This window comes from Nakaseomyces bracarensis (assembly GCF_045282275.1).
Source record: "Nakaseomyces bracarensis strain CBM3 chromosome Unknown Scaff2_0, whole genome shotgun sequence".
NCBI lineage: Eukaryota > Fungi > Ascomycota > Saccharomycetes > Saccharomycetales > Saccharomycetaceae > Nakaseomyces > Nakaseomyces bracarensis.
In genome coordinates this window covers 194,374-221,021 of record NW_027263961.1, presented here as the reverse complement: position 1 = coordinate 221,021, position 26,648 = coordinate 194,374, and the positions used below count along the sequence as shown (strand labels likewise).

Below are 26,648 nucleotides of genomic sequence, written 5' to 3'. Positions count from 1 at the left end.
AAGATGACTGATTATTTTTTGAACGATATTTTCTTACCTCTAGTAATATTTCTTCTCTTCTTAGCGGCCTGAGGACCTTCGTTTTCAGCTGCATAAGGATCAAATCTCCTCTTCTTATCCTGTTTATGTCTAGTACCAGTCTTATCATTCATAACATTCAACTTTGCGTAATCAACAGCTTCCTTAGAAGTCTTCTCGGTTTCAGACTTTTTGGTAGAGGATGGAGGTAAGTTGTGTCTTTTCTTTAAGACTACGACTTCTTCTTTATTTTCAGGAATTTCCTTGCTTGCATTTACCGCCTCATTCTTAGGAGTTTGGCTTATGCTTTCCTCAGATTTTAATTCATTGTCCTCCTTAGATTCCAATGTCAGCTCTAAAGTGACATTGTTCGAATTGTTAGTAGCTTTGATGTAGGAAATAAATCTATCCTTCACCTCAGCTTCATTTACCTGGCGTTCTATTTCATTCATGTACTCAACTGCGTTTTCATTGGAAACCATAATGTCACTTAAAACAACAGATGGAATTACATTTCTTACTGGCATAGTATTTTGACTCAAGGATTTTACAAGTTGATCAAATGTTCCATTACTTGCTTCAATTTGATTCAAAGATAGCAAATGAGATTTATCTTGGTTGAGTTCACTAGAAGTCTTTGCAGTTCTGGAGTTAATATCTATCACCTCACCTGACTTTATATCTTCGAGTTTCTTTTTAATCAAATTAGCAAGAACTTTAGAATTCCTTCTTACATGATCTGAAACCATATTACTTACTGAAATTACACCAATAGGGTCAATGGGGGTATACGCAACTAAAGATACCATTAGCTGATTTGCCATAATATACCTTGGTGATTCGTCGTCCCTTCTGGCAATCATATCTCTCCACTCATATAACTCCTTTAGTAGCGGTTCCTTTTCTACCGGAATGTTGTATTGGTACATCATAGTTCTCCATGGATTCTCTTTCTCAACAGGTGTATATATAGCAGGTGTTAGGACTTTTGGTCTGTATGTGGAGTATTCGAATCGTCTGATTGCCACATTTCTCGATTCGTTCAGAACACCAGCAAGCTTATTGCTCTCGATTAATCCATTTCTCATCTGATCAAATATATTCAGCAAAAAATGTGTATCTGCTCTAGCATAAGCATTCATTGCTTTTGATAATGGCCTAACTCTCCAATCGGCCAGTTGGTATTTCTTTGAAGTCTTAAATTTTGCATATTTCTCCAGTAAAAATGCTAAACTATGTCTAGGCAAACCAAGAGCCTTAGAGGCATGGAAAGTATCAAATAAACTAACAATATATAGCCCCAGATCTCTTTGTAACCAAATAATATCCATAAATGCACCGTGAAAAACTTTTGTGATTTTAGGATTAGCGAATATCTCATTTAATATTTCTAAATCATCTCGAAGTGCTATTGTATCGACAAGGTAATCTTGCTCTCTTGTACTGATTTGCATTAGACAAACGATACCATAGTAAGACCGGTAATCATGATGCTCTAAATCCACAGCTATCTCTGTAGTCTTCTTTAAATCGGATATCATTTTTTTCAAATCATCTATAGAATCGATCCATAACGCACTGGTTTCATTCCATGGTTTGGACTCTATTGGATCTTCTATTTTAAGAATATCAGAATTGTACTCCTGGTTCAAGATTTCATATTCATATGGATGTGGGTAATGTTCCGGGACATCTTCAGTCTCGGGTATTAGGGCAGTTGATTCTTCAAGTGTTTTCATGGCGTGAGGTTTAGAAGTTAACAGTGGCCTGAATGGATGGCTTTCACTGTTATCTACTGGCTTTTTAAAATTGAGCTGGGGCTTAGATATTCTTTTCCCTGGTTTGGCATCGTTGCTAGCCGAGTCATCTAGAAACTGGAGATCGGTAGCTGATTTAACGTTCGATTTCTTTGATAGAATATCTAGAGATCTGTCTGATTTTTCAAACAAAACATCCATCACATTGCTAAATTCTTTACATATTTCACTCAATTTTTCCCTATCACCATCAACTGTTTCGTTATTTTCATCAATAGAAAGAAGAATCGTATTTAGAATGGAAGACATACTTTTCATACTTTTATCCAGACCATCAGAAATGTTGTTATCAATACTTCTATAAAATTCAACATCTTGGGCAGCCAGCGAATTTGACGCACGAATGGTCTCCATTACCTTAGGTAAAAGCTTGTCCTCATTATTATCCGTCATTCTTAAGGCTATAAACAGTGGTTATATAGTTAGTTTGGAATAATACAGTATAATACAATGACACTTACACTCTTTATATTTTACCTCATCGCCTCATCGCAATTTTAAATAAATGAAATTTTTCATATCGACCATATTTAAATAGATCGTGCGAAATAGTAAGTGATCAGATATGACAATCATATAACAATGCATAAGTCAATCATCATTGAATACATACAGGTATATACTACATATATTAATGTATTAAATATCTTAAAAATCTGTTGTAAACTATGACTTTAACAGCATAATTATAGATAGATATTAGTATCTACTCCATGGTCATCAAAAACAGGTAACTATAATATTAAAAATAAATCACATGATTTAATTTTAATTTATTATGATATTTTATTTATCCTTTTATATATTTCATATTAAGTATTCATCAATATTATATATTGTTTTTCATTACCGAACTCATAATTTGGTTTTTCAAAAGCATGTTCTGTCTTCAACCCGAAATTCGTTTTTCGAGAAAAATTAAAAAAGAAATAATATATTTACGCACTTTAATATGATAAATGCAGTTTATTTTGTTAAATAGGTAAACGTTTACAAAAATCTATAAAGATTTTGAGAACACATTTTTATTATGGACTTTTCTATGTTCCGTAATTAATTTTTTATAGGGTGTTGAAATTTCACCATCAACGTTCACGTTAAAGGTCAGTGAACCTGTTTCGTATGGACCACTAACGTCTGCCTGGTTACGAACATATTCATAATTCCTCTTGGAGCCAGTTAGACTATTATTGGAATAAGGGTCGTTATTGATATTTAGAATATTATTATTATCATTATTAGTAGTAGTATTAGTAGTAGTAGTATTAGTAGTAGTAGTAATATCTGTCTTATTATCAGTATTAGTCGTTGAATTTGAAACATTGGTATTAACAATAGTACTACTAGCAAAGGAGTTAGTATTGCTATAGGGAGTTAGCACATAGTTGACTCTTTTAGTTTTGTCGGGAGAACGATTGAAATTTCCAACCAGTTGGATTATCTTGAAGTAGTATCTCGTTAGAACGTTATAACCAGCGTTAGGTAAAGTAGAGTAGTTTTGTCTTAGAGTGGGATTCAATTCCATCTCTAGTACTTCTGGAAGAATAAAGTAATTTCTCTGAATTTCTAGTTTGCAGAAGCTAATATTATGATCTCTTGGCAAAATGCGGTAGTTTACTTTTTTGAGAAATTCAGTTTCAAGTACATTTAGTTCATTACATTGGACACCACCGACCTTTGCGTAGTGAGAATTAGTGCAGAATGAATCACATAGTCCTTTACTAGCGACGGTAGTAGCTGTAAGTATGAATCTGTGAGCAGTAAGAGAGTTGAGGTTGAATGCCGGGTATACGTTAGAGAGCAGATCGATATAATAGACTGCGGCCAACAGAACTGAGTGCTCTAGAGTGGAATATTTTGTCAGTCGTGCGAAATAGTTGAATATAGATATATTTGGAGGCACTTTGGAGTGAAACCTAGTAAGTTCATGGGTCTCTTGTATATTCTGTATGCTCATATCATTGATTTCAACTAGGAATGCCAGCATCCGAGCTATAAGTGCCACTAATTCAGCTCTTGGACACTGAAGGAAATCTCTCGGGAGCTCAACAGTTACCACTTCTTCTTCATCATCTAGATCCTGTTCCCTGCGGTCTTCTTGCATCCTATAAACTTCATCCATATTTGTATCACCTATAGTAGGATCATACTGGTTCATTTTTTTCCGCCTTTCTTTTCAGCCTTCTCCTGATTGTAAAAAGGATTCTTATTTTATCTTTTATTTCCCTATAGTGTCTATATTAAAGAAATGCAGAGATGGCCATGTGCTAGATTTTGTGTACTGTGTATAAACGTTAAAGGTTAAACTTTTTAAAGAAAAATTAATCTAATAAGCACGCAGTGAAAAAAAAAAAATATAAAATATAAAAAAAAGTAATTTAACTTCTAAAAAGAAAAAAAGAAAGTATAGTAGAAGACACAAAATTGGCTATAAAATATCTTATAGAGAATATTATTTAATTAAAACAATACTTTGTATTTGGAGCTATATGGGCAATGGCTAAGTTCTAGGATTGCATTTGATTTCACGGCTAGTAATTATGCAAATGCGGAGAAAACTGTCATTTTGTAGAAAGAAATAACTTCGAATATATTTTATAGATGTTGTAATAGGTGTTATCGTGAGTATAAACGCGTTTGTTGTTTATTGAGATCTTGACTAAAATGTTGGTATGAGAAGGTAATTATCTCCGAATTGGTTGAAATTTTGTTGAGTTGATCATAAGTAAAATAGCCTGTTTTTTCTGGCTTTCCACGGTGTTTTTTCGCCATGCATTATAAAACACCCTATATATATAAAGATGACTCGATCTTGCCATTGAAGACTTTATGATGTAGTTTAAAATATACTGGAAAGATAATAAAGGGAAACACGTACGTGATATGTCTGCGATGAATAAACGGAAGGTCACGAAGGTGGTTACTACTGAAGAAGTAGAGCCCTTGATGGATGGAGGTGTGAGGAAGAAGAAAGTGGTGAGGAAGCTGTATACTTGGGAAGAGATTCCTGAATGGCAGAAGGACAATGAGCATATACATACGGGTTATGTGCTCGAAACTAGTAGTTTTAAGGAGTGTGCTCGGTCGCTTTTTTATGTGCACAACGAGACCGTTAATATTTACTCTCATCTATTGCCAGCTATTGCTTTCCTAGTTACAATATTTTTCAATAAATATGTAGTACCGACTTATGCGACTACTACACTTATGGATTATATCATCATTGACATATTCTTTTTAGGAGCCTTCTCCTGTTTATCGTTGAGCAGTATTTTCCATTGTTTTAAAAGCCATTCCCTAGCCATTGCTGTGTTCGGTAATAAACTCGACTACTTGGGTATCGTTTTCTTAATTGTATCTTCTATGGTAAGCATTCTTTATTATGGCTTTTCGGGTAGTCCATGGCTCTTTGGTGTTTTCTCATTTATAACAATTGCTTTTGGTACTGCCTGTGCAGTCGTATCTCTAGAAGATAAATTCAGATCAAGAGAATGGAGACCATACAGAGCCTCCTTATTTGTGGCCTTTGGATTATCAGCAGTATTGCCAATTTTAGCTGGGTTGTGTTACTACGGGATTAAGGAAACTTGGACTAGAATCCAATTAAAATGGGTTATATTAGAAGGAGTGTTCTACATATTTGGGGCATTCCTATACGGTATAAGATTCCCAGAGAAAATGAGGCCTGGTAATTTTGACTTGTGGGGTCATTCGCACCAAATATTTCATGTCTTAGTTGTGATCGCAGCACTATGTCACCTCAAAGCTCTAATCGGCTCTTACACATTAGTACATTATAGATATTCACTGGTTTAGTGACCATATAGAGATATATAGGAGATGACTGTTATTAAATGTTGAACTTTTGGTTCCATCTTTATTTAAGGACTTCTATAGGAATAGTTAAACTTTAATAACTAGGCATAATCTAGAATATTACAAAAATTGTTATTCGAAGTAATAATAGAACTATTGTATCATAACCAGTATATGGTATACATCAGCACTAACATGATGGATTGGATTTTAGTAAGAAAAAGGTAAAAACAAAAGAAAATTGCTTCCAATCGGATTTGAACCGATGATCTCCACATTACTAGTGTGGCGCCTTACCAACTTGGCCATAGAAGCTGTTTTTCTGTGAAATTTTAGCGAAATTGAACCATCCATATAAATACTGAAGATTAAAAAAAAATCAATTAAATATATATTTTGTACGCGAATTGTGGTGTACTTTGTTAATCATGCTTAACCACAGAATGAAATATTTAATACACCAAGAGAAGTGATATTCTTTTCAATTGAAATGCGTATCAATATTTAGCACCATCTATAAAGGAGAGAAATTAGTTTTTAAGACTGGCTCTTACTGAAGGTTAAATCTAGCAAATGGCTGTGAAACTGAAATGGCCCTGGTTAGGCATTGCTATACCGAGTTTTCTAATATCCTTCATCGGGATTAATGCCCATGTGTTTATTTTGTGGAACTATCTAAGTGTCAGGAAACAAATATGGTATGAATTCTGCCAAACAATGATATGGATATCTTATTACCTAGCGATATACACTAATCCTGGTGCACCAAAGAAAGACTATAAACCAAAGAAGAATGTGTGGAAGGTTTACTGTAAAAAGTGCCAGATTTATAAACCAGAACGTAGTCATCACTGCAAGACATGTAACCAATGCATATTAATGATGGACCATCATTGTCCTTGGACAATGAACTGCGTAGGTTATAATAATTTCCCTCACTTTATGCGTTTCTTATTTTGGGTAATTGTTGGTACGTCAACTCTTTTTGCGTTTTTATTGAAAAGAATAGCACACATATGGAAAGATCGGCATTCTCCTAGTTACTTATATCTTAAATCAGAGATTATATTTCTAACCATATTGACTCCGATGGATTTATTTATTCTTTTTACAATATCTGTACTATTCATTCGATGCTTAATGAACCAGATCCTAGGTGGGAAAACTCAGATCGAGTCTTGGGAAATGGATAGATTAGAGACTTTATCAAGATTAAGAAGGTTACTACCTAAAGTCATAAATAATACTTGGATAATATATCCTGAGCTGAAAAACGATAAAATGCGGCGTGAAGAACAAAGATTACTAGAGAAAAAATGGGTTCCTATGGAATCCTATATCAATTTCCCATATGATTTGGGCATAATATCAAATGCTGTAACTGTTCTTGGTTCTCCTATTTATTGGTTATGGCCATTCAGTGGACCAACTAGCGATGGAATGAACTTCCAAAAAAATGAAGAATCCATAATAGAACCGGACTCATCTTTATGTGATATAATGCTGGGCCTTCCTTGGCCACCTGATTCTGGGAAACACCTTTTATCGGAACATTATGACTCTACTATTACTGAATCCGTGTCTGAAGACGGTGAACAAGTAATTCGTAATAGAATTAACAGTAATAGGCTCTCCAGATCTAAATGGCAAAATGAATGGGGTGAAATGTTAGAGGACTTTGGAGTAGATGTAGACATCGAATAAATGGTGGCACTGCTCAGATATAGAGTAAGGAACTAATATCCTGATGTCCTGATATTCTTGCACTGCATTATAAAAAAGTAATCGTACATATTTTTTTTTTATTATTTGCTATAGATTGATATAAATTCATTATAAATACAATAGACTAAATTAAGAATTACAAAATATACTTGATACTGAGTAGACTCACTTATTTTTTAATCAACGATCGGCGATCCGTGTATTAGTGGTTCTGTCGTCCGCTCAGATATAGACCCAACAATAGTCTGTTGCTTGGGTCCACTTTCAAATACAGCCGAATCAGTATTAGAAGTTTCTTTATTTTGTTCGGCAGAGTATCCTGCTAGGCTACCATGTTCTCTGAAATATTGAAACTGATCTGCTAATATTGAGGCCTCCCCCTTCGGTATAGTCTTTTTCCATCCTTGAGATCCATCTAAAAGGTCTTTAATCGACTTGTTAGCCTTATCATACTTATTTTCCCTATCATAAATTGAACGATAAGTCTTTGCTGTCTCTCTTGAAAAGATATCCGACGAACCGGGTTCAATTTCTAGATCGAAATTTTCCTTATTGATGTTGATGTGTAAGTTGGATTTTGATATCCCTGCAGGTGAATAAGATGGGAAGCTTTCGTTATCGTTATTGAACTCCTGACTATAGTCAATAACCCTTTCCAGAAATGGGACTTTTAATTGCTCATGTGGGACACCTTCAGTTGGATTAGATAAGGAGTATGATGTAACATAGTAATTCCATTTTTCTTCCAGAGTATTGGGCGGATTTAAGGTTAAATCATCTAGTGCGATATATTGTATCGAGGTATGGTATGTCTTCTTATGGAATTCGATTCGGAACATGTTCTCTGTGTTGCTCATAAAAGATCTACATTGCTTTCTGTATAGAATCTGATCCTTTGCAGAAGTCGAATCACGGCTTCTATCATTTTGGAATAGTAACATTATCTCCGAAGTTTTTGAGTCAGAGATCAGAGTATGCGTATGCTTAACAAATGCTTGAACGACCTTGTCGATTGTATATAATTTAAAAGCCTTATTATTGTATGCCTGCCTTAAGCTTTCTTCAAACCATTGGTGCTCAATATCACCTTCGATTAACCTCTTACTTAAAGATAGAAGCTCTTGATAAGCGTCAGAACTATTGAAATCTAAACCTAGTTCAGTTAACTGTGTAGATATTAAATCGAGATCCTTGGCAAAAGTGGTCACTCTTCTACTCTTAATCTCCTTATTGACTTCATCGTTGATATCTTTCACTTCTAATAATCTTTCATAAAGGGTTGTCAAATGTCTAAAGAAAATGTAAATGTTAGTATTGGCAAACATGTTGTAGATCGCCCTATTTTCAATGGAACCTTTCCTATTTGCCTGTTCAATCATCTCCCCGACCAACCAAGGCTTTCTTGACTCTTGAATTAGAAGTTCATCTTCTATTTCTAAATCACCAAATCCTTCATTCCGGGAAGACATATTATCATAAGAAGGTGATTTATTTCCTTCATTATCTCTGGATGCTCTCTGCTTTTGTAACTTCGTTTTATGTAGTACGTCAGCAAGGCTTAAGTCCGCCTCTAAAGCTCTCTTTTTTGGTGTTTGTTCGAAGCCATTCTCCAGCCCTTCTTCAGTTATTTGTTCCATAGTGCCATTTATATTTTCCAACTCACTAGAATTATCCTCAGAATAACCTCTTCTCCTGAGTTCTTCATTTATCTTACTTAATGGGATCGAAAAAAACTGTGAAACAAATACTCGTAAAACATCTTTAATTCGTTCACGGTCTGGGTTTGAGTATATGCTAGTATTATTGGTAAATATGAACCCTAATGAAATAATATCATAGAGTATATCATGATCAGGGAAATCATAATCTAGCTGACTTTTAGGTGTTGGGGTTAACCAGTGTATCCTTTTATTGTTTTGATCGACCTTTATGCCGCTTATTTCCGATATTAATTGCTTCGTAGTTAATAGTTTCTTATCAGCTTGTTTGAAAGTTAAACCAAGATGGTCTAATGACTTATAGTAAACTTTTTGCTCTAAATCTCTCCAAATCTTATTCCATTCCCTTTGCGCTCTTCTCCATTCTTCATCCTTCTGTTTCAATCGTCTTAAGATTATAGGTACTGCAACTGCAGGATAATTATGTAGGGCATCAATAATCTCAAACCCTCTTTCTTTATCAAACACCTTCCTAATCACTTTTTTATATATAGTCATGGAAGTGTGCCCTAATCCAGGAGGTAGTTTAAAGTGCGCTTTTTCATTATCGGTCATATTTGCAATTTTATTAGCAATAGTCTCTAGTGTTTGAATAGTTCTCAAATTAGACTCAATATAGTAATCGTACTCATGCCTCTCTTCCTCTATTTTAAATAGGGTTTCCTCATATTGATTTTTTCTATGTGCTATAAAACCTGAGTCTTCAGACGCCCAAACCGGATGTCCAACCCACTCATCGTTGAGGACTTCCCAGCACATATCATCCCTACCAGAACAAGGCATAAATGTGTCAGTTTTAGGAAGGCGTTTATAACTTGGTCCATACGCCTCACATAAATCGAGATCTAATTTGTGTTTCTCGTGGACTACATTTTCAATTCTTTTTGGCTTATCCTGGTATCCAACAAAGACTTTGAACCAGTCAAATAGTTCTTTATGGGATCCAATATAATATTCTACCTTATCAACAAGTTCATCAACAGTCAATAAATCCTGTGAAAAGAGGTTCAAAATCTTTAAGAACTCATTATATAATTGTTTATTACCAATTGACTTCTTAACTCGCTCAAAAAAGTTCGTTTCTTCCATTAAATTCAAACTGTTTTCAATCGGTTCAGTTGGCTCAGGCACAACAGGAACTAAACTAGGATCTAAATCAATCTCAGGTCTTACTACTGCATCGTTTGGATTTACTGAATAGCTATCCTCACCAGATTGTTGCACACCAACCTGTTGACCATATATATTTTCAGTGTTATAAGCCTGCTCTGATAAGTTAGTCCTCAAATTAGAGATGGGTATATCATCATTACTTAAGACATTTTGTTTCCCAAGATTTGCTGCAGCAACAGGAGGAACATGATGTGTATCAGGTAACAAATGGGTAGGTGGTGGTTGACTTAGATTCCTTTCGTTAGCACTGGACGAGTTATTCATCATAGAAGGCAAACTCATCACATTTTTTGATTGCTGCTGTTGCTGTTGCTGTTGCTGTTGTTGCTGTTGCTGTTGTTGTTGTTGTTGTTGTTGCTGTTGTTGCTGTTGCTGTTGCTGCTGCTGCTGCTGCTGCTGCTGCTGCTGATCCAATACTGTTCCATTTGTTGGTGGAGGGAAACTGCCGATTGGTGGCAAATTTTGTTGATTAGCACGTTGCGTGAGCTCTTTTTGTTGCTGTTGTTGTTGTTGAACGTAATCAGCATTATTACCTGTCTGATAGTATGAACTTTGAATCGAATTCCCCCCAGTTGGATATGTTGAAATATCTTGACCAATGCCACCAATTTGCCCATATTGTTGTTGCTCTTCTTGAACAGCTGTTGAGTCAGAACCAGAAGAATCAGGCAAAAACTTCTTAAAATCATCAAGAAGATCTGGTGCGTTTTGGAAAAGAATAGTGACTTGAGCATACACCTCATGTATCGGTTTCTGCTCTCTCTGATACGTTTGCAGGATCTCCAAAAATTGTTTGTAAATGTCAGGCTGATCTGCAAATCTTGTTTTGATTTTATTCACATAAGTTATAGCTTGACTAAATTCTACATCTGCTGGCTTCTTTACATTATTCACAGACTGCGATGCCTCTTGTGGGCTATGAGACTGTGCTCTTGTGGGTAGTTGAGTTGTTTGACCAACTGTTGCTTCTTGTTGATAATCTTGTGATTGCAATTGGTAGGCAGATTGTAAAGGACCTTGAGATGGAGCTTGTTGATTTTGATTTTGTGGAGCCGGTTGTTGATCTTGAGTTAAATGACCGATAGGATTAGTATTAGCTGTATTAAGAACAGTGGTAGAGGAGCCCATAGGAGTAGTAACCTTAATAGGGTCATTCGGATCACTCGAACATTCTATTCTATATCCCTGAGGCAAAAACGTGTTAAAACCCTGGATCAAATTTGGATACCCCTTAAATAAAGCTGATACCCGTTCTATCACTCCGGGTGTATCAATGGTCTGTGATTTGAAGTCCTTCATAATGTCCAAAAATAAATTATATATGTCTGGTCTAGAATGGAATTGAAATTTCACTTGTTCTAGGTAGGATAAGGCATCCTTTACGTTCAAAGGTCTATATGCCATTGGATCCTGACTTGCACCTTGATTCTGTGATGTATCTTGTGTTGCTGATGTGGGGTTGGGAGCTACTTGTTGTTGTTGAACAGTATTCTCTTTTATATCCTGATGATTATTAATCGGCTTTAAAGTAGGAGGCTGTTGAGATAACTGATGAATATTCATTTCAGGCTTCTTTGTCGTTGGCGGTAATGGGTTATCCAAACTAGCAACAGAAAAACCAGCAGATCCAGTACTAGTAGAGCCAGAATGTGTACGATTTTGTGTGTGTTTAGATTCATCTTCCATCTTGATATTTGAGAAAGATGGCAAGACTACTCGGTCTTTTACATTAATATTTCCGACTGAGCTATTATGGGGTTGAACAGAATTTATATTTGGGTTAGTGTTCGAACTGACCATATTGGTGCCTGTAGTAGATGGTAATGGCGTGCTGCCATTACGTGTTGGACTGACATTCTTATTAGATTCCTCTGTCACTCCGGCAGTAGTTGCGTTGTCCATTGTTATTTGGGTTTGTTGATCTCGACTTTCCATATATATATTTATTTTAAAGAGTACAAAATAAAGGATTGCACTAACCGACAAAGAGTCCTTTCTAGTTTTCCTTATAGATTGGTTTACTTAGTCTCAAGGGAGTTTTTTTATCTCTTAGAAATTTCAATAATCAAAACAATCTCTAACTCTTTGTTTTGTACCTAGAAGTAGTTAAATATTGTAATGATATTTTTTTTCTCTTTCCCTCTCTTTTCTCTTTCTCTTTCTCTATTCTTAGTTTTCCCTTTTTGTTGATTCAAAGTAGTAAATGTAAATGAAATGTTAAAACTAATAATTGAACGTAAATGTTCTTTTAGTTTTATAACAGTAACGTTAAATGATTTGAGATATACAAAAGTAGAAGAGATAAATATTGAACTTATTTTAGTTAGTTCCTGAACCTTTCCAAGTATTTTTTTTTTTATCTTACATCAAGACTTACACACACACACATAAGCTACATGCTACAATTTTTTTTTTTTTTTTTTTTTTTTTCAATTTTTTGAATTAATTAGCTTCATACTGTCCTTTTTCTTTCACTCAATAATCGCGTAGGAACCAAGGTAAAAAATTTCCTTTTTGTTTTTTGTGAATATTATTATTTATTTTTTTTAGTTTATTTTATTTTTTTTTTAAATTTTTTTTTCTTGAATTTTGTTATATATTACTTTTCTGCAATTGTCTTTCTTTTCTCTGAGGACCTGTTATGATATTGCTACTGAGGTTTTACGGGGATATAAAACACCATTTACAAAATAGGCGAAGAGACAGATCACAGAGAAATCAAGAGAAGGAACAACAACAATAACAAAATAAGGTATGTGAGTTATTCTACCGTTGAATGCATACAAAAACCTCACTGTTCAATCTCTACTTGTCTTTTTCTCTCTTTTCCCTTTTAATTCAGCATTTTTTTTCCCTCTCTCTCTCTCTCTTTCTCGTTCTCTCCCTTCCCCTCCATCCACTCCCCCCTTCCTCTTCCCTAGAAAATCCTCCCTTAACCCCCCCTTCTCACTAAAGAAGAAAGGAAGGGCGAAAGGATTTTTTTTTTTGGGTTCAATACCCAAAAGTAGAAGAGACAATCACAATAAAAAGAAAAAAATATTTTTGAAACCACGTTATTATATTCGTATAAAAATACATGATTCAAAACGTATAAATAAAATATTATGCCAACATAGAGTAATCTCTTAAGCATAGAAAAGGGAAAGAAAAAATGAGAGAAATCATTGTCTCAAGGCCTCCTATTTATACCTTTTTTTTTTTAGGTAGGAGGGAAAAAAAGGAAGTGTATCACATCCAGATCTCTCAACCCCCCCTTTTTTTTGCGATGAAAAAAATAGCCGCCAAAGAATTTTATATACGATGCTACACGGGCGTTTCTAACCCTTCACACATCTTTCATATCCAAAAATATCTGTAGAATAGAAAAAACTTAGCCGCCGATAATGTAACTGTTTTCTGCATGTTTTTCTCCGTAATATTCTACTATATTTTGGGGCATCAGATCTGATATATCAAAAAAAAGAAAAAAAAAGGAAACCAGCTTCTTTTAGCCGCTCTTATTACAAATCTGGCTTCCCATCCCCTTTTTACCCTCTTCTGCAATCCTTTCTGTGGCAGCTCACAATTAACTAATAATAAATATATGATCTGTAACCTCAAAAACAGTAAATAAAAGCTTCTAAAAATAACAACTTTGGGTAAACTACGCCCAAAAACCAAATTTCACATGCTGAAGAATACTCGGCGGTTAAGAAAACTGCCATTACACATGTTCAAAATATTCATATATAAAGGAATGCATAAACATCCTCGTATTTGATGAAAACAGGTGTTGGTCGCCTTTGTTTTTGGTATTATCAAAAAATCATTATGGACATTGTACAATTGATTACTACTAGACTAATTGCCTTTTTTTTCAGTATATTACAATTTACAATATCATACTTTAATTGGTGATGCAAGAAAACGTAGAACGGACTTCTTAGAATTTACTTACCCGGGTTTATCTTCTTTGATAGGGACATGGGAGTGGAAAAAAAAAAAAAGAAGCAAAAAAAAAAAAATGCTGAAAAAAAAAAAGAAGCAATGCACACTAAGGTGTGAATAATTATAAGACTATTGTGACGTTAGCTTATTATAATACTTATTTTATTTAGTTGGAGAAATAAAAAATCTGGATAAGAAAAAAAAGAAGACTTGAGAAATGAATGCTCCAGATAGATTTGAGTTATTCCTTCTGGGAGAAGGTGAATCTAAATTGAAAATAGATCCTGATACCAAGGCACCAAATGCTGTTGTCATAACTTTTGAGAAAGAAGATCATACCTTGGGTAACTTGATTAGAGCTGAGCTATTAAACGATAACAAGGTGTTGTTTGCTGCTTATAAAGTTGAACATCCATTTTTTGCGAGATTTAAGCTTAGGATACAGACTGTTGAAGGCTACGACCCTAAAGACGCTCTAAGAAATGCATGCAGTTCCATTATAAACAAGCTTGGCGCCCTAAAATCCAATTTTGAGACTGAATGGAATTTACAAACATTGGCTTCCGATGATGCTTTCTAAGTATTGCCCATACTATAATAATTAATTAAAAAAATGAAAAAAAAAATGAAAAAACAACAAAAACGAACACTGGAAAGACAATTAATCTTGCACCAACGGACAGAAGAAACTTACATTCTAAATGACCATAATAATAAAAATTCAAATAGGACCAAAAATAAAGTACTACGACGAACTTAGTCAGTATTATGTATAATATGTGCTACAATTTGAGCCTTGGTTCCGCATAAATGTTCTAAAGTTATTTTTTTCTTTTTTACGTCTTTTCACTCTAATGTCGAGGTCGAAAAGCTCGCAGCGCGACACGTAAGAAAAAAAAAAAATAAAACTCGATGAGCTTCTGACGTATTATGATATTCTTGATTGCTAGAAGTACAATCCTCTAATAGATCAGACCCTGTATAATAATCAAAACCACTATTTAATAAAACAAATTCATATCTAAAAGAAAATCAACCAATATATTTAGAAACAATGACTGTTTCTGACGATGAAGGTGTAGTCTACAAGAGACGAAGAATTGATCGCGGTATAAAAGAGGAAGATGAAGAAGATGTAGTGAATGTCAAGCATGAAATTCTCAATGTTAAAGAAGAGGCAGTTAACAGATCTGCTGGTAATGAGGATAGCTTTAATAATGGAGAAATTGAAAAGAAAATAGTAAAAACACTTAAAGAGAAGGAAGCTCTTGGCGATGGGAAGCTGGAAGAAGTACAATCTGAGGATGAAGAAGTAGACGAAGTAGAAAAAGAAGAAGAAGAAGAAGAAGAAGAAGAATACAAATGGTGGGAAGAGCAAGACAAAGATGACACGATTAAATGGACTACTTTGATCCACAACGGTGTTCTTTTTCCTCCTGAATATGAACCGTTGCCATCTCATGTCAAGCTGTACTATGATGGTAAACCTGTTGATCTACCAGTACAAGCTGAAGAGGTTGCAGGGTTTTATGCTCATCTTTTAGAAACAACGCATGCTAAAAATCCTATTTTTCAAAAGAACTTCTTCGAAGATTTTAAAGAGGTTTTAAAAGAATCTGGTGGTTCTCTTAACAACATAGATATCCAAGCGTTTAACAAGTGTGATTTTTCAAAGATGCATGAATACTTTGTGACATTAAAAGAACAGAAGAAGAATCTAACCGCAATGGAGAAGAAAGAGATACGATTGGAAAGAGAAAAATTCGAAGAAAAATACAAGATATGTATCTTAGATGGGAGAAAAGAACAAATAGGGAACTTCAAGGTTGAACCACCTGATTTATTTAGAGGTAGAGGTGCACATCAAAAAACCGGTAAACTAAAGCGGCGCATTTACCCAGAGGATATTATTCTTAATCTCAGTAAAGATGCACCCGTTCCACCACCACCTGCTGGACATAAATGGGGTGAAATACGGCATGATAACACTGTTCAGTGGCTGGCAATGTGGAGGGAGAATATATTTGGATCATTTAAGTATGTTAGGCTTGCGGCTAATTCCTCACTGAAAGGACAAAGTGACTTCAAAAAATTTGAAAAAGCCAGAGAGCTGAAAAACCATGTTGAGAGAATTCGGAGAGACTACAAAATGAATTTGAGGAACAGGTTGATGATAGAACGTCAGAAGGCGGTCGCTATTTATATTATTGATGTTTTCGCATTAAGAGCTGGTGGAGAGAAGTCGGAAGATGAAGCTGATACAGTAGGTTGTTGTTCCCTAAGATATGAACATGTTACACTAAGGCCCCCTAATACTGTAATTTTTGACTTTCTTGGTAAGGATTCGATTAGATATTACCAGGAAGTCCAAGTTGATCCTAAAGTTTTTAAAAACCTTGCACTTTTCAAGAAACCTCCGAAACAACCAGGGCACCAACTATTTGATAGACTGGATCCCTCTATTTTGAACAAACATTTACAAAATTACATGCCAGGTCTAACGGCAAAGGTGTTTCGTACCTATAATGCATCAAAGACCATGCAGGATCAATTAGACTTGATACCTAACGAGGGTTCTGTAGCTGAAAAATTACTAAAATACAATGCAGCTAATAGAACTGTTGCAATTCTTTGTAACCATCAAAGGACGGTTACCGCTGGACACGCCAAATCGGTTGCCAAATCGAATGACAAAATCCAAGAACTAGAATGGCAGAAAATGAGATTGAAAAAGGCACTTCTACAATTAGAACCCGACATGGCAGAAAAAATGCCAGATTTTTTCAAAGATATTGATTCTATAAATAAAACATCACAGGCTGAAATACATCACAGAATTTTGGAAAGAGAAGCACTTAAAATTCAATTAAAGTTCAAAAGGGAAAATGACAAAAGAAAATATGAAGGAGATGAATTATTAACTGAGGAGATTTTGAAAGAATGGATGCAGAAAGTTGATAGCTTGAAGGCTCAGTATGAGACAGAGTTAGAGACAGGCAATGTTGAATTAAGGTCCTTCCTTAATAGTGCGGAGAAAATACTGGCTGCCATTGATAAAATAGAAAAAAGAATCATAAATAGTCAAGTTCAACTTAGAGACAGGGAGGAAAACTCTCAAGTGTCTCTAGGTACTTCCAAAATTAACTATATTGATCCTAGATTATCAGTAGTGTTCTGCAAAAAATATGACGTTCCTATTGAAAAAATATTTACCAAGTCGTTACGAGAAAAATTTAAGTGGGCTATAGAATCTGTAGATGAGAATTGGAGGTTCTAAATACGCAGAAGAATTCAGAAGCGGGAAGGCATTTTTCTTCTATTTTTAACTTGCGTTAGCCTGTGCGGGGCGTTTAAAAAGAAACTAAGTCGATTGATAAAGATATTTTATTATGGCTCCATTAGTTCTATAGCATTTTAATTACGTACCTCTCTAATAAAAATAGAAGAAAATTAATATTGTCAAGATATTTTTAGCTGAGAGCCGTTTTAGCCAATATGTAGTCCTTTTTTTTTTTCAATATATTTAAAATCTAAAATATTTGATCTGAACTCATCGCGAAACGCCAAACGCGAAATTTGCCTTAGAAAAACACACAGGGGAAAATAATAACAAGATCAAAATGTATACATTTCGTGGGTGGGATCAAGCCATATTCAAAGGAGGCTGATCTATAATCTACACTGGAAACCTCGAAGCAGAGTGATACTTTTGATCAAGAAACTGGTTAGAATAAGCAATTTACTGTCTATTTTCGAATATTCGGTCACCTCCCCGTCACAATGCATGCACGATTGAGCTTCTATCCTTATCAGAGCTTTTTTCGTTGTACCACTTTCAATTAATCTTTCATTTGGTGAAATAATGAGAGGAGTATATATAGTTCACTGTTGCTACCTCACCTCTGAAGTGTAAGAAAGTACCACCTACCTTCTATTTAATTCGAATAAGATTTGTACCATCCGTATATTGTATTTAAAGGAAGGAAGGGTTAAATTATAAATATATTTATTTGATACAACTAATAGACTAGATTTTAATATATCATTAAACACAATAACATGAGATTAGCACAGGTCCTGCGCTCACTGGTGTGGAGTGTTCCTTTAATTGTGGCGGTAAAAGGTGCTGTCATAGAGACATCGGGTGTTTCTGTAATAAGACGTGATCTTCCGAAGTTGGTAACCACGAGTTCTACAAGTTCTGCGTCTTCACAGGTGCCGAGCTCAACATCTGCAATGTCATCGTCAACCGAACAGCCCTCAAGCACTGGAAGTTCTTCGATCATTTCATCTGATTCTACTAGTGACTCCAATACATTATCTTCTGGAAGCTCTATAGCTAGTTCTACCTCAGCTATGAGCATTACTTCAAGTGACGAGAGTAGCACAAGCTCAACATCTTCTACTAGCTACAGTTCATATTCTTCTTCTACTTCTTCCATTACCCCAAGTCCAGTATATATTCCAAGTGCTGAGAATAACAAATACGTTTATCATGTTAAACAGCCTTCCGGTACAGTCTATACAGCATTTGGTAGCTGTCTGGGTTTCATATTACTAGTATTACTGTTTGTGTGGTTGTTGTTTGCATTTAAGTCATGGAAGAATGCGAGAAATGAGTACCAGATTAGGGAACGTGAAAATCAATATCAATATGACCCTTACGTCTTCCAATATGGCGATGTGGATGGTTTCAGTTCTGACTCTGATGTAGCTAGTGATATTTCAGAGAAAGTATTAAAGCAGAAATCATCTAGAATGAGTTTATATAGTCTAGGAGGAGGATCTGCATTTAATTTATTAAGTTCTGAAAAAGTGAACGAGAAACCACAGCAACAAACTGTTAATAATCCACGGCTATCGATGTTCATCTCTCCTACTGAGATTCTGAAGAATGAGGGAAATAATTGGAGCAGTACTGAGAATTCAGCTTTTAACTCAGTGGCTAGCACTCCAAGAGAGCAATCCATGGCTCAAATAATTAACAATCCGGCTAGTAAGTCGAGCTTTAATGATAACATGCTTTTTGAGAATGCAGTTTCGAAACTACAAGTCCAAACTACTCCAGATATGGCACAACTACGTCCAAATGATAAGAAGAGGAAGTCTAGACCTCCAAGTGCCCATTTGGATCAATTATTAGATGGTGGTTAAACCTTCTATGGAAAACTATAAACACAAAAGAATATATTCTTAAAGAATTTACCAGAAGAATAATAAAAAATTACAAAATAAAAAAAAAGAAATACATTTTATTAACAGCATTTAGTGGATAAAGAATTGAATTTCCTTTTCTCCCTTTAAACATAGACAGGATAATTAAGGAACTTAGACATTCAGGCATTTACTCATAACGATACCCATCAATTTACGATAAACCAAAGAGAATAATTCTCATCTCTAACATATTAATAGTGGAAGCATGTACCTCTGAAAATTAATAGTATAATGTACAGTAGATATTTACATAGATTTATAATGAAATTTCATAAGACATCAGTCTTCACTTTTTTTTTTGTTTTTCTTTGATTAAGTAGAGCTTATTTACATATAGAGTGGGGTGGGGATTCCCTTTCGATTCATATCTTGGACTTTTCTAAAGAGGAGGCTTTCTTTAAGTGATATACTCTTCTAGCCAAGGCATCCATTACTATTTCTGTAACGCTTTTAGCGAAAAGTGAGGAAACACTATTGTAAATTCTAGATTTAAACTTGAATTTTAGACGTAATTCAACAGAACTTGCATTTTTCCGGGTTGGGTGTGGTCGTATAGTCCATTTTGAGTTTAATACATCGAATAGATGATGAGAGATTGACTCCGCTGTCACTACATGTACATCCTCACCATCTACCTCACAATGTATATTACATACAAACTTTTCATCATACTGTTTAAATCCAACCTTCAGGCCAGCAACCTTCGGTTTAGTGGTAACTGGATCACGAACATTAACGAACGAGTCCTCACAGTAAGGAATAAACTCATGATACTTGGACACCTCAGCAACCACATCATAAACCTCCTTAGGTGAACAATTTATCACTTTGGGGAGTATATATCTTTGTACTTTAACCTCTTGGAAAGGGTTCATAATCTCGAGGAATCCTCGACAACCGAAGGGCCTCCAGGCTCGGTTAGGTCTAAGAGAGCGTAGAGTTAGCACTGATGCCATAATGGTTTATTATGGAAGTCTGTTTTATCCGCTAAAATATCTGATATAAGTCAAATGCTTCACTCTCCCTTGCCTAATACTTAATATATATTAATATTAATAAATTGGAAATTAATAGCCTTAAGGCAATTTTAAGCGGATTTTAGAAAGCCGCATTTAGGATTTAAGCCGAACATAGCGATATACATAGCAATGAACTACACAACTAGTTGGAAGGTTTGTATTGTATTGTGACTATTTGCTTGGTTAGGTGTAGGGGATATATAATTCAGAGACAATGTCCTTTGAAATTGATTGGAAAAAGCTAACGTCTGATCAGCAACTGAATGATAAGATAAAGGAAGGGCTCAATAGGTATTTCAAGGCAATCCAATTACCTAGTTATGTGAGTGGTATAGAGCTTATTGACTTCGGGTTTGGTAAAATCTCACCTAATGTAGTATTGAGAGATATATCGAGTCCGTTGCAGGATTTTTATGATGCTATTAATGAAGAGATTGATGAAGAAAACTCTATTTCTGATGAGAACTATGATGGTACCAGTAGTGATGAAACTGGGGCGGAAGAGAGACAGCATGTGGAGAGGAAAGAGTCAGATGTACAGTTTTTGATGGAATTAGAATATAAAGGTGATATATCTTTGACGTTAACTGCCGAACTAGTGCTAAACTACCCTGTTGAAAAATTCATGACACTACCTCTAAAGATTACCATCAGCAGCATTGGTCTACACTCGTTATGCCTGATATCATATGTTTCTAGGCAGCTATTTGTAAGTATGCTCTGTGACGTTAGTGATCCGATTCTAGATGACGTAGATTGTGTGCTAGATCCTAATGGCCCAGTGTTGTTAACAAATAGACCTTTTGAAAGAATATCAATTATACGAAGTATGAAGATTGAAACAGAGATTGGAGACCAATACAAAGAGGATGGTTCAACTCTTCGAAGTGTGAACCAATTAGAAGAATTTATCAAACAAAAAATGAAAGATTTCCTTCGGAAAGAACTTGCATGGCCGAGCTGGGTTAATTTAGATTTCAATGAGGAATAAGAGTTACAAAAAATATATCCCTTATAACTTATTGTGTCCTGATTTCCTGTATATAGGCTTCTCATGATTTGAATTCTTCACAGATTACGAAAAATGTCTATGTTGTTATTAATACATAAGAATTAAATAAAATCCGATGGGGGGGGAGGGGGCACAAACAGGAAGTATCTATGCAATTTTCTTACTTGTGTTTGTGAAACCAATACCCTTAACAGTTGCAATGAAATCATCACTATCCATGTCGTCTACTGGTTTAAGGAAGACTTCGGTTCCGAATATTTTCTTAATATCTCTGAGAAGATGGATAAATCTCTCGTCAATCTGTTCTCTTGATATTCTTAATCTACCAATATCTTCCTTACCGATGACCATATAGGTGATTGCCAGTGGTAATTGGTTTCTGTCTACAGCTGCACTCTTTGAGATCTCTTCTAATAGTTTGTATGCTACCTTCTCACCGATTTCTTCAGGAATATCTCCAGAGTCACCTATTTCTTCAGCAAAGAAACACCAGCCCTTCTTTTTTGTTTCAGCAACTAGTGTTATACCCCAACCTGGACTCTTACCGGAATTTTCTCCTCTCCATACATCTGCTGTAATATTCACTTCACATTTTAGATTCTTTAATACTTTCTTTGCACCATCTATCATTCTGTTGACCATCGACGGACTGACACGGGTAGAATATGCTACACCTCTAACGGCAGATATTAGCGGCTTTTCCAGCTCATGCATAGTTATCGGTTGAGCTATTAACGAATCGACTACTAAATGTACCTCACCGCCACCTAAAGGTGGTGAACCTCTCTTTAGTGTATGCAGCGCACATTCTCTGACACCGAATTTTTCCATAACTGGCATCATACCCCATTTAATAGCCTCTACACCGGCGTCATTATGCGAAGCTGTTGCCCCTTTGAATACAATTGAGAATTTTTTCTTTGAGAATGGTGCCAAGTAAAGCATAGGCTCCACAAAGTATCCAACCGGCTTGGAATTAGGACAGTTATGCGTATATGGACCACCTACAATTATACCAGGTCTATAAATAACCGTTGTACCAGTGTATGAAATCTCGAGGATACTACCATTGGTAACAGCCTCCATTAACCTAAGAAACGACACCTCATAGTCCTTCAAACCTGGATTTAGATCTTGCGAACGTATCTTCTCTATCTTAATTGGCTTGCCCGATAACGTTGCAAATATAATTCTGTGTCTAAAATTTTGAGCACCTTGGAAAATAACGTAATTAGATGACATTTTGTTATTTACTTAACTATATTTTGTTCCACTATCCAGCAATCAAAATATATTTAAGAAGCAACATTATAAAATACTATTAAATAATACCGTTACTATGTTAATTTATGCGATGAGCATCACAAAAATTTTTCAAAATGAAATTTTTTTTTTTTTCAAGCCCATGTAATCGCTTCTACGGTATTTTCTAAGAGACTTTTTATTAACGATGAGTATGGCAGTTTACCAAATAACTTTAAAATATTGTTCATATTTCTATGTGTTCGAGTAACGTTATTATAATATTTATAGTGTTGAAGTAACAATCTATAAAATGGCTTGCAAATTATTGGTAGGTAGAAAATGTTTGATGAACGAAAATTTATTCTTATTCTGTCTAGTGTCTATAATAATAAAAAGGTATTTATCTAATGTTAAAATGAAGTGAAGTGAAGTGAAAAATGAATAAATAATTTATGCTAGTTGTGTTAGAACTTTCCCAAGGGTAACAAAACCCCCTCTTGTTAGTTCTTGATACTTATGCTCTTTTTCCTTGCTTTTTTTTATTATTATCAAAATTATAATAATAAAATGTAGTGAACAATGAAGATTGAAAACCATAGGAAGTATTTATTGGTCACAAGTTGTTTTGCACCTTTGTTTACCAATGGATCCTTTGAACCTCTACCTACAGCATCGGTAGGTAGTAATTTACCCTTGTACGTTGCTGCGTGGTGTATTTCATCCACGTTGGAGTAGTGGAAGAAGTGATAGTCGTCAACCTCCTCGTCATCGCCGCTGAAATCTTCGTCTGTGTAATCGTCAACACCGTCACCATCCTTATCCTCTTCAGGGTTAATGAAGGAGTGATGGACGTCCTGCTTAAGTTCATCTAGAGGAGTGTCATCGATGGTACCGTCCCAACAATATCTTTCTAAACACTTTTCACACTCGGCTGGTAGCTCTAGATCAAGTGATTCTTGTTTTCTTTTCATAATTGCACAGGCCACACAAGACATGAACTCAGGATCGTCTGTAAAGTTATTTCTTGTGGCAATCTCAAAACCATTCGAAATCATATTAGCCATCTGTTTTGTTGAATAAGACAACTTGAAAGCACTTTGATTACTATTGAAGGAGTATTGAGAGTTTGGATAATAAACAATCAATGGCGGGATGTATTTCAAGCTAGTCATATTTGTGGCATTACATCCGAAAAAAGTTGGTCTTTTATTTAACCCCAAGTTAATGAAGGTGTTTGTATCTGGAATATGCGGAAAGGCAATCTTTTGACCTTGAAGAACAAATTGACGTTCATAGGTATGAACCAGAGAAGACCCATCTGGCCATTGTAACTTATTGTCAGCGGAATTATCTACTGCGAAAATGATATCCAGGTCTCTATCCTTCTGTAGTAACGGTAGCAATGGAACATTCTCGTCATCTTCACCACCGTCAACTAAATACAAGTTTTGATGTTCAACTAGAGTCTTGCTGAATTTATCGACCACATATTTCGTGTCTTTAAATGGATTTGGACCATAGATGGCAACATCATTGAACTCATGAGCAAGACTCTTAAGGAAGTTTGTTGCCCATTTGGTGACAAAATTAGGTAAATGGGTTGAGTTAATTCTCAACAGGAATTGGTTAAACAGGTTTGAAGAGGTACCCATAATGAAAGCGGTATTGTCGAACCCCACGATACATTTCTTGTTAGTGCTAGCTATTGGTCTACCATTTGATACATTAGTACCCAGGTACTTGACGTCAGTAAATGCGTTTAAGGAAGGATCCCAAGATCCCATTTCAAATGGATTGAATTCGAAGATAGTCGCGTTCAGTGCTATAGCGTTTGATCCCGGGTATCTACCATCGGCCACAGTGATCGGCAAAGGCATATCACCGTTCTTAAAAATCTCGTTATCTCTCAACGACGACCAGGTATAACCAATACCACCTCTTTCTAGAGTAGGGAAAAATTTATAAGACAATGCACGGCCCCAAACATCAGCCAAGGAGGTTGTGAATCCCGCCTCTTGTTTAGCTCTTACTGCACTTGTAATGTGATCCCATCTACGAGCAGTCTTGATGATATTCAGTCCACCTGGTGACACGATCGAGTCACTCAGGTCCCAGATGGCGTCCTTCACGATCTTTCCTGCCTTCCTTGCCCCCTTAGGATCGTAGTTCATATCGAGGATGTCCTGCACCGACGTCCAGTTGTTCCAAGACAGCGACGCCACGAGCCAGTTACCGCCGGAAGCACCGGACATGTACGTCGTGCTCTGTAAGATACCACCGAGCCCATGATCCATGGCACCACGGGTCCTACTGTCCAATGCAGCCAGGATACCAGCCCCTGTAAGCATCGACCTGTACCCACCGCCAGATACAGCGATACCGATGCGGGGCACCTGCCCTGCATCAAACACGCTGTGGAACAACTGTGACAGTTGCTGCGACGACGATGTGGCGCGTTGTAAGAAGTCATGTAAAGCTACTTTAGTACGCTCGTCTCTTTTCGACAGCCACTCTGTCTCGTTATGAGAGAGGCCGTTGGCCTCTCTCACCAAGTTATCACTGGGACAGTACTCTAGTTTCGGCGCATATAGGTTATCTATATCCGAGTAACCATGCACCAAAGCCAAAAACACCAGAAATATTAGCAGCATTTTCCTTTCCTTTTCCCCCTTTAGTGATATGGTACAGTACAATGAATCAAAACAATAATATACAATATATAAATAAAATCAAAAATGATCTGCAAAAATAACGTTAACGTAATCGAGGGCAAAGAAAGATTTTATAAATTCAGGCTTGAGAGAAATAAAATATAGACAGCAAATAGCGATGTGAAAAAAAAAAAAATTGCATAATTCGCTGTGAAAACAAAGAACAAACAAAACTGCGTTAAAAATACCATCGAGAAAACAAAAAATAAGAAGAAGGAAGGATCTCGCTTAGAAACATCCGCAATAGCACCAAACAAAATTCTTTTAAGTAGTGAACGTAGGCAACTGCAGAGAACAATTTCGACGAATGTTCGGAAAAACTACCAAAAAAGAAAGAAAGGAAGAGGAAAATTGATTTACAGGGACATCCGTTAAAAGTTATTATTACTGATCACGTCACAGTTGCGTATCAGATGATGTACTGTTGTACGTTTGTTAAGTGTGCCATTTACGTATAGAGTGATGTATTAATATACGACATTGTCATATGCTATTTCGTACTATAATATATCCGGGTAACAGAATGTTAATCTCTTTACTGTGTTGTGTGTGTGTGTGTGTGTTTTTTTTGATTTGTTTACTGTTTTTGAATTGTTTGTCTTTTTTGGTGTTTTCTATTTGTTTATTTCGATCTATAGTTAAAGGATGTTTACTTGATATAGGGATCTTTTTTTATTAATCTATTTGTTTTTTTGGGAAAGGTAATCAAAGTAAATCAAAAATACAAGTTCAAGTAATATAACGAAAATGTCAGGTAAGATGCATGGTGGTAAAGGTAAGTCTGGTGCCAAGGATGGCAGTGGTATAAGAGCGCAGTCTAGTTCTGCTAGGGCGGGGTTACAGTTTCCAGTAGGGAGAATTAAGAGATATTTGAAGCGTAATGCTAGTGGTAAGGTGCGTGTAGGGTCTAAAGCGGCTATATATCTAACGGCTGTGCTGGAGTATTTGACTGCGGAAGTGCTGGAACTTGCTGGTAATGCGGCTAAGGACCTGAAGGTGAAGAGAATAACCCCTAGACATCTACAGTTGGCTATTAGAGGTGACGATGAGTTGGATAGCTTGATTAGAGCAACGATCGCATCCGGTGGTGTCCTACCTCATATCAATAAGGCTCTATTACTAAAAGTAGAGATGGGAAAGAAAGGTAGAAAGTAGTTTTTTTAACTACTAAAAAAAATAATTGCTTTAAAAATCCTATCGCTTCTAGTGGATCAATACTCTCTAAGAAATCTTTTGGTCTAGGGAGGAAC

The 26,648-nt window shown here is 35.7% G+C and overlaps 13 protein-coding genes across 13 annotated transcripts; 7 read left to right on the top strand and 6 right to left on the bottom strand.

Moving 5' to 3' along the window:
• Positions 1–11: 11 nt before the first annotated feature.
• On the bottom strand, positions 12–2,228 carry RRP6 (exosome nuclease subunit RRP6; the record flags this gene model as incomplete). The annotated part of the gene is made up of 1 exon (XM_071050392.1): positions 12–2,228. One exon carries the CDS (start codon positions 2,226–2,228, stop codon positions 12–14), a length of 2,217 nt encoding a protein of 738 aa, XP_070908638.1.
• Positions 2,229–2,835: 607 nt separating this feature from the next.
• Positions 2,836–3,993, bottom strand: PHO80 (Pho80p; the record flags this gene model as incomplete). Its single annotated transcript, XM_071050391.1, has 1 exon — positions 2,836–3,993. The coding sequence occupies one exon, from the start codon at positions 3,991–3,993 to the stop codon at positions 2,836–2,838; it is 1,158 nt and encodes a 385-aa protein (XP_070908637.1).
• A 725-nt stretch (positions 3,994–4,718) lies between these two features.
• Positions 4,719–5,651, top strand: IZH2 (PAQR-type receptor; the record flags this gene model as incomplete). Its single annotated transcript, XM_071050390.1, has 1 exon — positions 4,719–5,651. The coding sequence occupies one exon, from the start codon at positions 4,719–4,721 to the stop codon at positions 5,649–5,651; it is 933 nt and encodes a 310-aa protein (XP_070908636.1).
• A 573-nt stretch (positions 5,652–6,224) lies between these two features.
• Positions 6,225–7,355, top strand: PFA4 (palmitoyltransferase PFA4; the record flags this gene model as incomplete). The annotated part of the gene is made up of 1 exon (XM_071050389.1): positions 6,225–7,355. The coding sequence occupies one exon, from the start codon at positions 6,225–6,227 to the stop codon at positions 7,353–7,355; it is 1,131 nt and encodes a 376-aa protein (XP_070908635.1).
• Positions 7,356–7,552: 197 nt separating this feature from the next.
• Positions 7,553–12,202, bottom strand: SIN3 (transcriptional regulator SIN3; the record flags this gene model as incomplete). Its single annotated transcript, XM_071050388.1, has 1 exon — positions 7,553–12,202. The coding sequence occupies one exon, from the start codon at positions 12,200–12,202 to the stop codon at positions 7,553–7,555; it is 4,650 nt and encodes a 1,549-aa protein (XP_070908634.1).
• Positions 12,203–14,411: 2,209 nt separating this feature from the next.
• RPB11 (DNA-directed RNA polymerase II core subunit RPB11) lies at positions 14,412–14,774 on the top strand (the record flags this gene model as incomplete). The annotated part of the gene is made up of 1 exon (XM_071050387.1): positions 14,412–14,774. The coding sequence occupies one exon, from the start codon at positions 14,412–14,414 to the stop codon at positions 14,772–14,774; it is 363 nt and encodes a 120-aa protein (XP_070908633.1).
• Positions 14,775–15,248: 474 nt separating this feature from the next.
• TOP1 (DNA topoisomerase 1) lies at positions 15,249–17,471 on the top strand (the record flags this gene model as incomplete). The annotated part of the gene is made up of 1 exon (XM_071050386.1): positions 15,249–17,471. One exon carries the CDS (start codon positions 15,249–15,251, stop codon positions 17,469–17,471), a length of 2,223 nt encoding a protein of 740 aa, XP_070908632.1.
• Positions 17,472–18,253: 782 nt separating this feature from the next.
• On the top strand, positions 18,254–19,348 carry CSI2 (Csi2p; the record flags this gene model as incomplete). Its single annotated transcript, XM_071050385.1, has 1 exon — positions 18,254–19,348. The coding sequence occupies one exon, from the start codon at positions 18,254–18,256 to the stop codon at positions 19,346–19,348; it is 1,095 nt and encodes a 364-aa protein (XP_070908631.1).
• Positions 19,349–19,773: 425 nt separating this feature from the next.
• Positions 19,774–20,367, bottom strand: COQ10 (ubiquinone-binding protein COQ10; the record flags this gene model as incomplete). The annotated part of the gene is made up of 1 exon (XM_071050384.1): positions 19,774–20,367. One exon carries the CDS (start codon positions 20,365–20,367, stop codon positions 19,774–19,776), a length of 594 nt encoding a protein of 197 aa, XP_070908630.1.
• A 277-nt stretch (positions 20,368–20,644) lies between these two features.
• On the top strand, positions 20,645–21,421 carry MDM12 (ERMES complex subunit MDM12; the record flags this gene model as incomplete). Its single annotated transcript, XM_071050383.1, has 1 exon — positions 20,645–21,421. The coding sequence occupies one exon, from the start codon at positions 20,645–20,647 to the stop codon at positions 21,419–21,421; it is 777 nt and encodes a 258-aa protein (XP_070908629.1).
• Positions 21,422–21,589: 168 nt separating this feature from the next.
• RCL1 (rRNA-processing endoribonuclease) lies at positions 21,590–22,684 on the bottom strand (the record flags this gene model as incomplete). The annotated part of the gene is made up of 1 exon (XM_071050382.1): positions 21,590–22,684. One exon carries the CDS (start codon positions 22,682–22,684, stop codon positions 21,590–21,592), a length of 1,095 nt encoding a protein of 364 aa, XP_070908628.1.
• A 557-nt stretch (positions 22,685–23,241) lies between these two features.
• Positions 23,242–25,338, bottom strand: PLB3 (lysophospholipase; the record flags this gene model as incomplete). Its single annotated transcript, XM_071050381.1, has 1 exon — positions 23,242–25,338. The coding sequence occupies one exon, from the start codon at positions 25,336–25,338 to the stop codon at positions 23,242–23,244; it is 2,097 nt and encodes a 698-aa protein (XP_070908627.1).
• Positions 25,339–26,145: 807 nt separating this feature from the next.
• On the top strand, positions 26,146–26,553 carry HTZ1 (histone H2AZ; the record flags this gene model as incomplete). The annotated part of the gene is made up of 1 exon (XM_071050380.1): positions 26,146–26,553. The coding sequence occupies one exon, from the start codon at positions 26,146–26,148 to the stop codon at positions 26,551–26,553; it is 408 nt and encodes a 135-aa protein (XP_070908626.1).
• Between the last annotated feature and the right edge of the window lie 95 nt (positions 26,554–26,648).